The sequence below is a fragment of the Chelonoidis abingdonii genome, chromosome 25, assembly GCF_003597395.2.
Source record: "Chelonoidis abingdonii isolate Lonesome George chromosome 25, CheloAbing_2.0, whole genome shotgun sequence".
NCBI lineage: Eukaryota > Metazoa > Chordata > Testudines > Testudinidae > Chelonoidis > Chelonoidis abingdonii.
In genome coordinates, this window is record NC_133793.1 from 20,091,848 (window position 1) to 20,109,358 (window position 17,511).

At 46.4% G+C, this 17,511-nt stretch overlaps 1 protein-coding gene across 2 annotated transcripts in view; it reads right to left on the minus strand.

Moving 5' to 3' along the window:
• The window catches only part of KDM1A (lysine demethylase 1A), a 156,906-nt gene that overhangs the window by 58,468 nt on the left and 80,927 nt on the right, over window positions 1–17,511 (minus strand). For both annotated transcript variants that reach the window (XM_032782919.2, XM_032782918.2), the window contains 3 exons: window positions 15,760–15,850; window positions 14,474–14,608; window positions 7,715–7,788 (listed from right to left, as the gene is read on the minus strand). In XM_032782919.2, coding sequence (XP_032638810.1) covers window positions 7,715–7,788; window positions 14,474–14,608; window positions 15,760–15,850 — 300 coding nt within the window. The remainder of the gene's footprint in view (window positions 1–7,714; window positions 7,789–14,473; window positions 14,609–15,759; window positions 15,851–17,511) is intronic.

Sequence of the window (17,511 nt, forward strand, 5' to 3'; positions counted from 1 at the left end):
CACACACATTCCTAAGAAGTGCTAGGCTCAGGACACTTGTGCAAACATTCCAAAAGGATGATTCCACAACACCTCAATATTAACACAAAGATAACAGGAACGTGCTGACCTCTCAAAGATAAGGTCAAGATGACAGTATGAGGGATAGAGATGTTTTGCTCGAACCAAACGTACAAGGTAATGGGTGACAACTAGCCATGTCAAGGGGGAGGGGAAGGAGATAGATAACGTAGCATCATAGAGTCCTGTGGCACCTTATAGACTAACAGACATAGTGGAGCATGAGCTTTCATGGGTGAATACCCACTTCGTCAGAAGCTCATGCTCCAATACGTCTGTTAGTCTATAAGGTGCCACAGGACTCTTTGCTGCTTTACAGATCCAGACTAACACGGCTACCCTCTGATACTTAGAATCATAGAAGATTAGGGTTGAAGAGACCTCAGGAGGTCATTTCCAATCCCTGCTCAAGCAGGACCAACACCAACTAAATCAACCCAGCCAGGGCTTGTCAAGCTGGGCCTTAAAAAATCTCTAAGATGAGATTCCACACACCTCCCGTAACCCATTCCAGTGCTTCACCACCCAACTCCAACTTGAGACCACTGCTCCTTGTTCTGTCATCTGCCACCACTAAGAACAGCTGAGCTCCATCCTCTTTGGAAACCCCCTTCAGGTAGTTGAAAGCTGCTATCAAATCCCCCCTCACTCTTCTCTTCTGCAGACTAAGTAAACCCAGATCTCTCAGCCTTTATTGGTGTATAAAATGGAGTTTCAGAGGGAATGTGGCCACTTAGGGGATAGTGGAAAGTCCTATCACTGACTGAGCTGCATCCATTGTCACAGGCATCCAAGGAGCTAGGACGGTGCTTTGTCAGCAATAAACCTAACCTAGTGCCTTTGTATTTTAACGGATCTTGTGGTCATTGGACACCTACAGCGCCAGCTGTCTGCACAGAGCTGAGACGGCATACAGAGAGAACACACACAGCCAAACATCTGACTACAGAGACCACATGATCATCTAGTCCAGTGGTTCTCAACCAGGGGTACATGTACCCCCGGAGGTACTCAGAGGTCTTCCAGTGGGTACATCTAGATATCTGCCTAGTTTTACAACAGGCTACATAAAAAGCACTAGAGAAATCATTACAAACTAAAATTTCACACAACTTGTTTATGCTGCTCTATACTATGCTGAAATGTAAGTTCAGTATTTATATTCCAACTGATTTATTTTATAATTATATGGTAAAAATTAGAAAGTAAGCAATTTGTCAGTAATTGTGTGTTGTGACACTTTTGTATTTTTATGTTTGATTTTGTAAGCAAGTAGTTTTAAAATGAGATGAAACTTGGGGGTACACAAGACAAATCAGACTCCTGAAAGGGGTACAGTAGTCTAGAAAGGTGGAGAAAAAACGTTTATTCACCTTTTTGTAACTGTTGTTCTTTGAGATGTGTTGTTCATGTCCATTCCAAGCAGGTGTGTGCGCGCCGCGTGCATACCAGCCGGAAAATTTTCTCTTAGCAGCCTCAATAGGGTCGCCCCTGGTGCCCCCTGGAGTGGCGCCTCCATGGCACCCTATATAGGGGCCCGCCAACCCTCCACCCCCTCAGTTCCTTCTTGCCGGCCCTCCAATAGAGGAGCAGGAGGGTGGGTATTGGAATGGACATGAACAACACATCTCAAAGAACAACAGTTACAAAAAGGTGAGGAACCATTTTTTCTTCTTCAAGTGATTGTTCATGTCCATTCCAAGCAGGTGACTCATAAGCCTGAATTTAGGTGGTGGGGTCGGAATTCACTGCTGATTGGTGCATCGCCCTGCCAAAGGCTGCATCGTTTCTGGCCTGGTGTGTGATGGCATAGTGCAATCTGACTGTGTGGATTGAGGACCACATGGCAGCCCTGCATATCTCCTGTGTCGGGACCTGAGCCAGGAATGCCGCGGAAGAGGCCTGTGCCCTTGTGGAGTGGGCTGTGATTGGCGGGGCAGGCACCTTGGGCCTGACTGTAGCATTTGTGGATGCAAGCCGTGATCCATGAGGAGATACGCTGTGAAGAGACGGGGAGTCCCTTCATCCTGTCGGTCACGGCTACGAAGAGTTAGGTAGATTTCCCGAACTGTTTAGTTTGTTCAGTATAGAATGCTAAGGCTCTGCGAACATCCAGGGAATGCAGCATATGCTCTGCATTGGAGGAGTGTGGCTTAGGGTAGAACACAGGGAGAAAAATGTCCTGACCCATGTGGAATTGGGAGACCACCTTCGGAAGGAACGCTGGGTGTGGCCTGAGTTGGATATTGTCTTTGTGGAAGACTATGTATGGAGGCTCAGATGTCAGCGCTCTGAGTTCCGATACCCTCCTGGCTGAGGTGATGGCCACGAGGAACGCGACCTTATAGGAGAGATATAGCAAAGAGCATGTAGCCAGCGGCTCAAAAGGGGACCCCGTGAGGGTGGAGACGACCAAACTGAGGTCCCAAGCAGGGACTGGTTGTTGAATATGCAGGAACAGTTTATCCAGGCCCTTGAGGAAGCAACAAACCAATGGGTTTGCAAATACTGAACTACCTTCAGCTCCTGGGTGGAACGCAGAGATGGCCACCAAATGGACCCAAATCGAAGAGAGGGAAAGTCCTCGCTACCTCAACTGGAGTAGGTAGTCAAGGATAAGAGGTATCGGGACGAGCAATGGAGCCTGTCCTTGCTGTTCAGCCCAGATGGAAAAACGTTTCTGCTTGGCCATGTATGTGGCCCTGGTAGGGGGTTTTCTGCTACTGAGGACTTGTCTGACCTGCTGCGAGCATTGCATTTCCACCGGGTTTAGCCACGAAGCAACCAGGCTGTAAGGTGAAGCAACTCCAGGTTCAGGTGGCAAAGACTGCCCCGATTCTGCATGATCAAGTCCGGGAGTAGGGGCAATGTGAGGGGTGATGGCGCAGCCAGACCGGTGCTATCAGTATGACACGAGCGTGATCCCTGCGTATCTTGAGGAGTACCCTGTGGACCATGGGGATCGGAGGGAAGGCGTAAAGCAGGCCGCCTTCCCACGAGAGGAGGAAGGCATCTGTTAGAGACCCTGGACTGCGTGCCCCATGAGGGAGCAGAACCTTCGACACTTCCTTTTGTCCCTCGAGGCAAACAGGTCTATCTGGGGATAACACCAGAGACGGAAGATTGAGCATGCCACATCTCGGCAAAGGGACCACTTGTGACTATGGAACAAGTGGCTGAGGGCATCTGCCAGTCTGTTCTGCACCCCCAGGAGATAGGATGCCGTTAGGTGAATTGCGTTCTGTACGCAAAAGTCCCATAATGCAAGGGCTTCCCGGCACAGGGAGCGCAGCCCCATGTTTGTTGACATAGAACATCGCCGAGGTATTGTCCGCTATTTGAAAGTGAGGCAGGCCAAGTGAACAGCCTGTAACTCCTTGATGTTGATGTGTAGGGAGAGGTCCTCTGGGGACCAAAGGTCTCGAGTCCTGAGATTCCCCGAGATGCGCCCCCTACTCCGGATCTGACACGTCTGTCACCATGGAAAAGGATGGCTGAGGGCTGGAGAAGGGTACTCCCGCACAGACCACTCACGGGTCGAGCCACCACTGGAGGGAATCCATCACCTCTCGGGGAAGCGTCACCACCGAGTCCAGCATGTCCCTGGTTGGTCAGTACACAGTCACTAACCAGGAGTGAAGAGGACGCAGCTTGAGCCTGGCATGGCACACCACATAGGTGCACGCAGACATTGTGTTCTAGCAACTTCAGGCAGTTCCTCACTGTGGTGGTCAGGAAACAGCAGAAACCGAGGATAATATCAGACAGACCGAAACCTGACCTCCGGTAGGAATACTCTGGCCTGCGACGAGTCCAGAACTGCCCCTATGAACTCTATCTGCTGGACAGCAGACAGGGAAGACTTGGTCTTGATCAACAGGAGACAGAACTCGAGAAAAGTCTGTCTGAAAGACCACCTGAGCCTCCGTCTGTGCCTTGGAGCGGCCCTTGATAAGCCAATCATCCAGGTAGGGAAACATCTGAATTCTGTGCTTGCGCAGGAAAGCTGCCACAACTGCCACGCACTTTGTGAAGACCCTTGGGGCCGCTGACAGGTCGAAAGGCATGACTGTGAACTGGAGATGAGTGTTACCCACTACGAACCTGAGGTAACGTCTGTGCTGAGGGATTATTGCGATATGGAAGTATGCATCCTTCAAGTCAAGGGTGGCGTACCAGTCACCTGGATCCACGGAGAGGATGATGGAGGACAGGGAGACCATATGAAACTTGAGCTTCTTTACAAACTTGTTCAGATGCCACAAGTCCAGAATGGATCTGAGGCCCCCTTTCACCTTTGGTATTAGGAAATACTGGGAGTAAAAACCCTGAGTTCCTGAGGAACTTCCTCCACTGTCCTTACTACGAGGAGGGACTGCACTTCCTGAACTAGAAGTTGCTCGTGAGGGGGTCCCTGAAGAGGAACAGGGTGGGGGGCTGGTGGGACGGGAGGGAGGAGAATTGGATAGAATATCCCCTCTCTACTGTGTGGAGCACCCAACTGTCCGATGTGATTCAGGACCAGGCACGATAGAAGGAGAACAGACGTGATGAAAAGGTAGGGTTGGAAGGATCCAGAGTCCTGACTGGTAAGTCGTCCTCGTTCGCATCATCAAATTTGGGGTCTAGGCCCTGACGGAGGCTGTGGCTGGCCGGACGACTGGCCGGAGGGCTGTTGTTGCCTCTTTCTGCCGTTTCTGCTTCGCGAAGGCTCCGGGCAGTTCTGGGGCTGGTACGGCCACAGAACTGGCTGCGGCCTGAATTGCCTGTGTTGGGTGGCTGGGGTGTGCAGGCCTAGTGAGCCGTAAGGTAGCCCTCGAGTCCTTTAGGCTATGGAGCCTCTTGTCCATCCTCTTGGAGTAGAGCATGGGCCACTCGAAGGGGAGGTCCTGGATGGTTTGTTGGACCTCATGTGGAAGGCCTGAGACCTGAAGCCAGGCTCCTTGCCGCGTGACCAGCCCAGTTGCCAGTGTGCGGCAGACTGCATCTGCTGCATCCAGGGCTGCTTGGAGGGATGCCTGGGAAATTAGCTTCCCTTCCTCTACCACAGCAGAAAATTCTGTTTGCAATTCTTGGGGGAGAAGTTCAGCGAACCTGGACAAGGCTGAACACGTTATGGCCATACTGGTTCACAACAGCCTGTTGGTTGGCTAGATGTAGTTGCAGACCCCCCGTCAAGTACACCATTCTATGAAAGAGGTCCAACTTCTTGGCCTCCCTGTTCTTCGGTGTAGACCCTTGGAACCCCTGATGCTCCCTTTGGTTGGCCGCATCCACAATCCGAGAGTCTGGGGGAGGGTGGGTATATAGGTGCTCATGGCCCTTGGAGGGTACAAAGTAGCGCCTCTCTGTCTTTTTGGCCATAGGGACCAATGAAGCTGGTGTCTCCCACAAGGTGCGGGATGTATCAGCTACTGTTTTGATCAACAGTAGGGCAACCCGAGATGGGCCCGAGGGGGCCAAGATGTCTGCTACCGGGTCTACGTCCACCTTGATCTCCTCCGCTTGGATCGCCAGGCTGTGCGCGGCACGCTTAAGTAGCTGCTGAAGCACCTGGTTGTCCACTAGGGCCGGTCCGCTGAAGTTCCCGCAACCGCTTCATCCAGCGAGGAAGGGGAGGAGATCACTGGCAAAGGACCTTCCTCTGTACCCTTAGCCTCTGCAGAGTTCCGCAGCGCACGGTACTGTGGTTGCGTGGCTGGTGCGGATGTAGGATGAGGCACCACAGCCGGTACCGGGGTCAACACCGAACAACGAGGCATGCTGGGCAGTGCCTGCGGCGTCAGAAACATGGTTCCTGTCAGTGCTGGTGTCTGATTCCGTAGTGCCAGGTTCTGTTGTGGCACACTCCTGTCTGACAGCAGTGCCAGTGATGGAAGCATTTGCACTGGAGCCATCAACGTTGAGGAGACTGACACAGACCTAGAACGCGGGCCGTGCACCTGTCCCAGGGACTGATGGTAGGCCCAGGGAGTCCAGACCAGCCACTGGGAAGGTGGTTGCCACTGTTGCTGCCACTGCGCAGGGTAAGGTCATTGGCTTGCCTGAGAAGCCGAACTCCTGCTCCTCCATCTACTGGAGTGGTAGGAGTCCGACTCTGAGTCCGAGGCCTCCGAAAAGGAGGACCAAGGGGGAGCAGTACTCTCTGTTGCCAGGGAGCAGTGCCACAAGGCCGGGGAGTGTTCTCTCTGCGCTGGTGCTGCCAGAGCACCACAGGGCGGGGATTGGGGCAACATCATGGCTGGCCTGCCCCTTGATTGGATCAGGGGTTGGGCTGTGTCTAGCAGCTCCTTCCACAGGTGTGGGGAGGCCAGCACTGGGAGGTTTAATAACTCAGAGGACACCTCGAATGCCTCGGGCGTCAATGGGGGACACCCATCCTCGCTGAGGTCCAGGGAGCTGGACTGGTTCAGACTCAACTGCACCCCCACCAGGGCGGGAGTCAATGGGACCTTGGGAGGGTGCGGTTGCGGCTTGACTTGTCCCACCACAGTCGTGGACACCGCTGGCCTTTTAAGGTTCTGGTGGGGTGATTGGTTCCTCACCAGCCTCTTCTTTTTCGCGTGCACTGAACATGGTGATCGGTGCTGCACTGAGGCCAATTTTCTATGTCCCGCGTCTCTCCGGTGCCGGGACTTAGAGGTCGTAGACAGGGACTCCTGTCTTGTTAGCGGTGCCGAAGCGCTGTGCACCAAGGATGAGGTGCTGGGCACCGGATCGGCAGGCTTGGGGTCCGAGTGTGGCTGTAAAGCTGCTTCCATCAGAGTCTCTGCTCTCTGTCCAAAAGAGCCCTGGGACAGAATCCCCTGCAGATACTGCACCGGTCTCTTTGGTGGCTCTCCCCGAGAAGACACCTCAAGCAGGACGAGTGAGGGTCACTCTTTGGCATAAATTTCCCGCAGTCCTTGCAGAGTTTAAACCCTGGGGACCTGGGCATGCCCCAGCAAGGCAACAAGCATGTTGGGGAGAGGGGGAAGCCCCCCAACTACTATTAACTATCTACAACTAACACTAACTCTAAACTATGAGAGGGGAAACAACTATATACATTTAGACGAGACACTGCTAGGCTTGCTGCAAAAGCGAGCAAAGTTTCAGCTAGCCGTCACTGCTGGTAAGAAGTAACTAAGGGGGTGGAGGGTCGACAGGCCCCTATATAGGGCGCCATGGAGGGGCCACTCCAGAGACCATCAGGGCCGAGCCTATGGACGTTGCTAAGGGAAAATCTTCTGGCTGGCATGCACACCTGCTTGGAATACACATGAACGATCACTCAAAGAACAACCACTGATCTTGTCTGACCTCCTGCACTTTGCAGGACACAGAACCTTACCCATCCACTCCTGAAACAGACCCAGAACCTCTGGCTGAGTTACTGATGTTCTCAAATCATGATTTAAAAAAAAAAAAAAAAAAAAAAAAAAAGATTTCACATTACAGAGAATCCACTATTTAGTATTTCATTTAAACCAGCAAGTGACCTGTGCCCAATGCTGCAGAAGGCAAAAAAAATCCAGAGTCTCTGCCAATATGACCTGGGGGAAAATTCGTTTCTGAACCCAAGTACGTCAATGCAATACTAAATGAGAAACACCAGCCTTCCTGATCGCTCTCCAGCTAGTGTGTGGTACTTTTTGTATTTTGTTTTTTTTACCTTGGTGGATTGGCTTCAAGTTCTTGGAGCTTTTCTTCCAGCTTTCCTTGTGTTTCTGCCAACTCATCATACTCCTGATAAAACGTTAAACAGATTCAGTCAAGTATTAGCTTTAAATTTCTCATTTTTAAATAAAAAACAAGGAGAAAGCAAAGTGTCCATAGTAAACTTACTGCCAAATAATGATCATACAAACGCAATGCCACATGCATATTTTTGTAGTTTCTTCATGAATACTGAACACATAAAAGGAAAATATTTTAACATAAAAGGATGAGATTTAGATTCTCCAAAGTTGTGAAAAGTAAAGTTTTTTTTTATTAAATGTTTATATTATGGTAGAGCACATAGCCTCAAAAAGAATGGGGTTTGATCCATCTCCCATTGAAGACACTCGTATGTGTTTCAATGGGAACTGAATCAGACCACTGGATCCTAAAAGCACTATTAGTTCAACCACATTTTACACCTGTATTAAACAAACAAATACCTTATAACACAAAACCCTACTTTCTTGGATTGCCAGCAAACACTCAGGTCAGAGAATGTGATAAAATCCATTACAGTTCTGGTGGAATGAGATACCAGATGGTTCTCATAGTAACTGGAACTCAACCAAACTGGATGTGATATATTTTCTATTCTTGTTTCCTTATTAAAGACTTAATTATTTCATTGTTGAATGTATGAAGTGAGATATTTCCAAAGTAAAAGAAAATAGAAAATACTAAAGCATGCAGTACACCCAAGTTCAAGCTAGAATTTTAAAGGAAGACCTTTATAGACAGCTATTGAGTAATGTACTGTATCAACTGATGATGAAGAGCTCATTGCTGGAAGTTATGACCAATATTCCCTCTAATTTTTTAGATCCATGGGTGGAAAGAATTTTATTATGTGTACTAATATTTAGGTAATGTGCGGATGTGCACCACCAGTAAAAACAAGAAACATAGATATAATACATATTTTGTAAAAGGTACCATAGGGACAATTACTCCAGCCATGACAGATTAGGCATTTTTAGAACTCACTACTCAAAGAATTAAATTTAAGCATGAGAGAAATAAAATTATGAAATGCATAGACCAGTCAAAAAACTAAAATAAAGGCACACTGAAAGAATAAAATTACAGAGAATATGTGCACATTCCAGGAAGTACCAAGCAGTACCAACAACATCACAAGTATGTGAGAGACACAGAGAGACTGTGTGCGTGCGTGCGTGTGTGTGTGAGTGAGAGACACACACACACACACACACACACACACGAGACAGAGACTCTGTGTGTGTGCTGGCTGCTGGAGAAGTGTATGAGAGACAGTGTGCTATCTCTAAGCACATCAGCACTCACCAGTCTGAAGGCTTGTTCAGAATGCAACAGCGGCCAGCAATTCCATCTAACTCCAGAGCCCTGTTCCCCCTCCCCTACTCTGCATAGATGGGGTACATGGGCGGCAGGGAGAGGGACACCCTGACATCAGCGCCTCTGTCCTGCACAGCAAGTAGGAGGGTCCTGGGAGTTGCTGGCAGAAGCTCCAAGGCAGAGGGCAAGAGCAGCATAGCAGCAGGGGGAGGGGCACAAACAAGTCACTGGACGTGCATGGCTCTACTAACCAAGTGTGCGGCACTTGATTGATTCTTGTGCGGCCATGCAGCTTAGGTTGGTTTGGCATGATTTGTTTTTGACAAATCCATGCTGGCCATTCTTTATAACCTATTGTCCTCTAGAATCATAGACTATCAGGGTTGGAAAGGACATCAGGAGGTCATCTAGTCCAACCCCCTGCTCAAAGCAGGAGCAATTCCCAACTAAATCACCCCAGCCAGGGCTCTCTCAAGTCTGACCTTAAAAACCTCTAAGGAAGGAGATTCCACCACCTCCCTAGGTAACACATTCCAGTACTTTACCACCCTCCTAGTGAATTTTTTTTCCCTAATATCCAACCTAAACCTCCCCCACTGCAACTTGAGACCACTACTCCTTGTTCTGTCATCTGCTACCACTGAGAACAGTCTAGATCCATCCTCTTTGGAACTTCTTTTCAGGTAGCTGAAAGCAGCTATCAAATCACCACTCATTCTTCTCTTCTGTAGAATAAACAATCCCAGTTCCCTCAGCCTCTCCTCAGAAGTCATGTGCCCCAGCCCCCTAATCATTTTTGTTGCCCTCTGCTGGACTCTTTCCAATTTTGCCACATCCCTGGTGTGGGAACCAGTGAGCAGTCCCCATCACTTCTCTCATTTGGATTTTAGATAGATTCATTATGCCCTTTCAATCATTTCCTGAAGGGAAGCTTAGATTTAATACTTTTAGGGCACACCTCCAAATCCATCTCAGACGAACTCATGGGAAACATAGTTTCCCAAATCTGAGAAAATAGGCTCCCCATCTTATTCATAGGACGTTAGTGTGGGGCCCAACACCGGACACTGTACTCCAGATGAGGCCTCACCAATATCGAATAGAGGGGAATGATCACATCCCTCGATCTGCTGACAATGACCCTATTTATACAGCCCAAAATGCCGTTAGCCTTCTTGGCAACAAGGGCACACTGTTGACTCATATCCAGCTTCTCATCCACTGTAATCCCTAGGTCCTTTTCTAGCTGCTTACAGACTGATTAATAATTTGTTCCAGCCTCTTTCCAGGTATCATAGTTAGGCTGACCAGTCTATAATTCCCCAGATCCTCTTTACACACACACTCTTTATTTAAAAAAAAAAAAAAAAAAAGAGAGGTAATATGTGTGCCCTTCTCCAGTCCTCTGGGACCTCAGTTATCCTCCATGAGTTCTCAAAGATAATTGCTTCAGCTCGTTCCTTAAGTACCCTAAGATGAATTTCATCAGGCCATGCTGACATGAATACATCTAACTTATCTAAATATTCTTTAACCTGTTCTCTCCATATTTTGGTTGACATTCCTTCCCCGATTGTTAATATTAATTATGTTGAGTATCTGGGTCACCATTAACCTTTTTACTGATGACGGAAGCAAAATTGGCAATAAAATCCTCAGATTTCTTGATATCATCAATTATTAGCCTCCTTCCACACTAAGTACAGGACCTTCACTTTCCTTTGTCTTTCTCCTGCTCTTAACATATGTTAAGGAAAAAAAAAATCTCTTCTTGTCTTTTTTATGTACATTGCATAGGGACTCAGAAGAGTGCTCTAGAAGAGTAGCTGTTTGGCAAAGGAAGGCTTTGGGAAGGTCAAGGTCACAGGACAGGGATCAATGCAAAGTTGTGAAGTTTTCCTGTTTACTCTCTGCTGCTAACATATTTTTCTTCCCTGTTATATGAGAATACCTTGATGACTTATGACTTTTCTCCAAAATTGTTGCACTTCCTTACAAATTGAGGCCACTTTTCCAGATTTAGGAAAAAACACATTTAAAATTTTTTCCTCAATGCATCTGAGGAACTTTTCTGTCAACCACAGTAAGTTCCTATCAAAGCAAACTTTTCAGAGAGGGCTCCGTGAAAAGGGGTTGGGGAGGAGAATGGGAGGAGCTCCTGGCACTATATTTCACTACCGTAGTTGAGACTACCAACAATCCAGGAGATGGGTGGGAGAAAAAAAAAAATATTCTAATCTGTTGTGGGATGTCAAAGATGGCAGTTTTCTTCACCCTGGATGAAATGGATTAAGAGGCATGACAAATAATCTTGGCATGTACCAGTAGCTTCTCATTTACTGGTAAAGCAATTCTGCATTTGTGATGGGGTCTTTCTTGACACTTATCAGTCCAAAGTACCTACCACACTGAACAGCAGCTACTGAAAATACTTAAGCAGAAATGAAGAAATTAGAAAAGTATTCTCTTCTGCAGAGGTTGAAGGATGAGCTGTACCCTGAAGGAAAAGGGCATCCTCAAGATCACTACCATCTCTCTCACCAGTATCTATTTCCAGCAACTCTTCCCTAACCCACAGGAGTGGGGGGACATGTCTAGGAGAAAAGCTAAGACTGATTATAGGAAGTAGAGGAGTCACATGGCCCTGGTTTCTTGATTATCCTCTTAACACTGACTCCCTAAACTGAAGAAGAGGAGGGCACAAGAGCTAATATACCATGAAGCATAATCAAACTGGTAATTGTGGGAACTTGAACAGATAAACTTCACAGAGTATCAGAAAAGCCGGGGGGAGACTTTTAAAGTCCTATGAATAAGATGGGGAGCCTATTTTCTCAGATTTGGGAAACTATAATGTTTCCCATGAGTTTGTCTGAGATGGATTTGGAGGTGTGCCCTAAAAGTATTAAATCTAAGCTTCCCTTCAGGAAAAGATTGAAAGGGCGTAACGAATCTGTCTAAAATCCAAATGAGAGAAGTGATGGGGACTGCTCACTGGTTCCCACACCAGGAGCTGGTGAAGTAGGACAGACACAGTTTGGATTCAAGGACTACTCTGGAATTAATGGAATCAGGGGAACCACCTCAGTTCTCAAGCCTAGATCTAATGCACCTCAGTTTCAAGGCCTTCAGACTCATCCATGATTACTCCTGGTGCTATTTACAAGATGATTCCAAACATAAGATAAGGGAGAATTATGTTGCCTGGTCAGAGGTCCGGGAGTGTCACAATGTAATTAGCCAGGAGGATGTGAATGACTGGATCTAAAGAACACTCAGGCTGCTTCACAAGTATTTGGATTCTACAGACGAGCAAAACTGGAGAAATCCAATTCCTAGTCCCAAGCAGGGAGCACCAAAGGACAAATCACTCATCAGGCCAAAAGAGCCAATCTGGCATAAATGGAGCCTCATTCAGGCAGGTGAGCCTCTCGCAGCCTCTGCAAGTTTCTTAAATATTCATCAGTCTGACATTTTGGCCTTACAGGAAGCAAATCTCTTTGAACATGAACTTTTTCTTTCCAAGCAGCAGAGAAATCCTGTGGCACCTTATAGACTAACAGAGGTTTTGGAGCGTGAGCTTTCGTGGGTGAATACCCACTTCGTCAGACGCAGGTAGTGGAAATTTCCAGGGGCAGGTATATATATGCTAGCAAGCAAGCTAGAGATAACGAGGTTAGTTCACGATGTACATAGCAGAGGGGCATTGCTGGCATATGATGGCGTATATTACATTGGTGGACGTGCAGGTGAATGAACCAGTGATGGTGTGGCTGATCTGGTTAGGTCCTATGATGGTGTCGCTGGTGTAGATATGTGGGCAGAGTTGGCATCGAGGTTTGTTGCATGGATTGGTTCCTGAGCTGGAGTTACTATGGTGCGGTGTGCAGTTGCTGGTGAGAATACGTTTCAGGTTGGCAGGTTGTCTGTGGGCGAGGACTGGCCTGCCACCCAGACCTGTGAAAGTGTGGGATCATTGTCCAGGATGGGTTGTAGATCCTGATGATGCGTTGAGGGTTTTAGCTGGGGGCTGTATGTGATGGCAGTGGAGTCCTGTTGGTTTCTTTCTTGGGTTGTCGTCTTGCCAAGGCTTCTGGGAAACGTCTGAGTCCAACTGTGTACCAGAATCCTCCACTGCGTACCAAGAAAGAAACAAGAACTCTTGCCTAGGAATTTTTGTAGGTGTTTGGTCCAGCAACCCTACGCATCATCAGGTTCTAAACCCATGCCCACAATGATCCCACACTTTCACATGAAGGTCTTGGGACCTAACCAGGTGGTGTTAATCCAGCCATACGCCCACAGACATTCACCTGCCAACCTGAAACGTATTCTCACCAGCAAACTGCACACGCACCATAGTAACTCTAGCTCAGGAACCAATCCATGCAACAAACCTCGATGCCAACTCTGCCCACATATCTACACCAGCGACACCATCATAGGACCTAACCAGATCAGCCACACCATCACTGGTTCATTCACCTGCACGTCCACCAATGTAATATACGCCATCATATGCCAGCAATGCCCCTCTGCTATGTACATCGGCCAAACTGGACAGTCACTACGGAAAAGGATAAATGGACACAAATCAGATATCAGGAATGGCAATATACAAAAACCTGTAGGAGAGCACTTCAACCTCCCTGGCCACACTATAGCAGACCTTAAGGTGGCTATCCTGCAGCAAAAAAACTTCAGGACCAGACTGCAAAGAGAAACTGCTGAGCTTCAGTTCATTTGCAAATTTGACACCATCAGCTCTGGACTAAACAAAGACTGTGAATGGCTTGCCAATTACAGAACCAGTTTCTCCTCCCTTGGTTTTCACACCTCTACTGCTAGAACAGGGCCTCACCCTCCCTGACTGAACTAACCTCGTTATCTCTAGCTTGCTTGCTAGCATATATATACCTGCCCCTGGAAATTTCCACTACCTGCGTCTGACGAAGTGGGTATTCACCCACGAAAGCTCACGCTCCAAAACCTCTGTTAGTCTATAAGGTGCCACAGGATTCTCTGCTGCTTTCACAGATCCAGACTAACACGGCTACCCCTCTGATACTTTTTCTTTCCAGATTGCCATCTCAACACGCACTGTAGTGGTATGCCTATCTTGGACAGTGTCCAACATTGCTAAAGCTGAACTGTGATCTAAAACTGGACTAATTCCTGAACTTTCAGATTCTGTTGAGACAGGAGCTCATGCAGTTCCCATTATCACTTTCCAGAAGGCTCTAATACAGGGAACATGCACATGAACATTTCAGAGCAGTTTCACACAGTCAGTTCTTCAAAAGAGTGTACGTGACACAATTTTACATAATCAGTTTGCCGTTCAGATTTTAAAGACAAAAGTTTGTAGACTTGTATTTATAGCATTCTGTACCTTGCAGAGAGCAGTAAGATCTCGGTGTTTGCTTTTCACAAGGAACTCCGCAGTAATATCCCGAGGTGGTTTTACTTCAGATGCCTCCTTATACTGCTGATGGAGCTCTTTAATCTTCTCTTTTAAATTCACCATCTGGGAAGGGGAAGGGGAAAAAAGGAGCTTTTGTAACGTTTTCAATGAAAATAAGAATTCTGCCTCAAAAACAGTCACACCACTGGTGGCACTTCCTCCCTTGTTATAGGGGATGTTACTTATAGGGGATGCACCTCACAGGGCACTATAGTACCATTAATTCTATATTTCTAGAGATTTTCTGATTAACATGCACATCATAAGCTATTACTGTCCTCTGGCAAAATGTACAGAATGGAACTGTTGACGGTAGGAAAGATGCCAGAACTCTGTATGCCTTCTTCAGAGGGATAGCAGCATCACCTTTAACAGTTAATCTGCACTAAATCTTCCAGTGTTTCAATATTGTAAGTTTCTAAATGACTAAACATATCTTTTTGTTTACCTTAAGATATTTTTTAAGGTGACTTTGTAAACAATTGTAAATTAATCTCATCACAAACCATATCTGCAATAAGCATTTCCAACGGAAGTGGTTATTACAGTGATGCTTTCAAGGAAGAGCTGGCTTGCTTTTACTTATTGCTTTGACTGTCTCCCTCCTCTCCACTCCATAAGTACTCCCAGTCTCATCCATGTTTGTCAGCTGTTGGCACAATTATTGTTGTACCTTCTTCCAGGGGGTCCTGTTTTCTTTATACAGGCTTCTCATGCTCATCTGGAAGGTCCCTACCCCATCCAAATCTAAGTCACCCTTAAACAGCCACTTCTGCCATGATGTGAATCAAGGCGACAACTTTATAAACTGCCTACTTTCCCTGGTCTCTGCTTGCTTGTTTGCCTTTAGACTATGAGGTTCTCAGAAGAGAAAGTGTTTTTCAGTGCTAGGAAAGCCCCAGCTTAATAAAATTAATAGTTTCCCTGGGGCTTGCCTGTCACAACACAACTACTCCTCATGGACCAAAAAAGCATCATTATTCATTTTTGAATAGTGTTGTTGCCCTCCTTATTGATAAAATCCAGATAAAATATCTTTATTTCTCAAGGTCTAGTTTCTTTTCACATAAACATTAAATGTAATGATGGTAATCAGTTTCTGAAATCAGTTTCTCCTTTAAGCCCCTAGTAATGTTTTCCAGTGCATTTGTAAGGGAAGGAAGTGAAAATAGAGTATTGCATCCATGTGTGCCAGAAAGGAGAGAAGGTCTGACCTTGTTAAGGAGATCTTTCAGCTCCTCTTGAGTTTTTACTATCTTCTTCCAGTGTTCAATCTGTTCATCCTTCACATGCTTTTCTTGCAATCTAGGGATGGGGAACAGAAGCCACAGATTGTTTTAACTGGGAAATCCTAGTAAGCTGCATGGTGTTCTCATGATCAGCATCTGATTCATGAGTGTAAAATAATAAAGTAGAACTCAGAAAAGTGTCATTTCAGTGAAGAATGGGGTGTATTCATCAACAACTGTACAACACATAAAAAGAAAGCAGTTGGTTAGCTAATAGCTAAATATAGGACAGCCTACCAAAATCCAAAGGGTAGAAATTCTTACTTGCAGGAAATGTTTCCAAACAAGTAGGATTCAAATATGTAGACTTCATGCTGTATCACACCATTGTGATATGTCAAATATCCATTTATTTTATTAACTACTATATCACTAATGGAAGAGGAATTTTCAAGGAAGATACCAGTTAAGGTAACATTCCTCATCCTGTGTCTACAAAGCTGTACTAAAAATGTGGAAAGAGTGTGCACACAAATGCTAGACACAATATGTGCCAAGTGGCTGCAAGAAACCAAGATTATCAAGCAGTCATCATGACCATGTACTTCAAGAAAATCCAAAGAGAATCCTTACAGGGGAAGACTCTCGTAATCTCCATGCCTGATTCCAATACTGACCAGGAGGAAAATCAAGAAAGAGAAAACACAGCAATGGAGAAAAAAGATAGGAGAATGGTTATTAAGAGGAAAGACAGTGCCAATACCACTGAAGCTATGAATCAAGTAGGCAATATTGGGAAAAGGTCCCTTACCTAATCAGGTGAGGAATCTTCACAAAACCAAGCAGAAACCACTAAGATGATACCAATGCAAGAAGCCTGGGTAACAAAATGGAGAAACTAGAACTACTGGTGCAAGAAGCGAAACTAGGTATTATAGGATAACAGAAACATGGTGGAATAGTCATCGTGACTGGAGTATAGGGATTGAAGGGCATGTGCTCTTAAGGAAAGACAGAAATGCATTGTATATTAATAATGAGGGAGACTAAAGAAATTAGAAGTGATGGAATGGATCAAATAGAGTCTGTGTTCAAATCATTTTGGGGAAGAAATCTCCCAGAGGTTCTCCCGGAGCAGAGTTTGGGATTGACTACAGAGCCCCAGAATCCAATCTAGATACGGACAGAGACCTTTTTTAATTAAATAAATACTATTGGAAATTGTGTGAATATGGGAGACTAATTTCCCAGATATAGACTGGAAGACATGTGCTACGAATAATAGTAGGGCCCAGATTTTCCTGGACGTGATAGCTGACAGATTTCTTCACCAAACAGTCACTGAACCAACAAGAGGTCTGGCTTTGTTTACACTGGAAATTGAATGACAAAACTTGTCATTCGGGTGTGAAAAACACACACGCACGTGCCCAAACGACAAAAGTTTTGCCGACGAAAAATGCCGATGTAAACAGTGTTTTGTCAGCAGGGGTGCTCTCCTGCCAACAAAGCTACTGCTGCTCGTTGGGAGTGGAAATTTGTTGCGGTGGGAGAGCTCTCTCCCTTGCACTTATGGCAGGACTAAGTATTTAGACCATGCCTGACAGGTGTTTGTCTAATTTGCTCTTAAAAATCTCCAATGATGGAGATTCCACAACCTCCCTAGGCAATTTGAGTACTTTACCCTGACAATTAGGAAGTCTCTCCTAGTATCCAACCTAAAGTGCACTCGCTGCA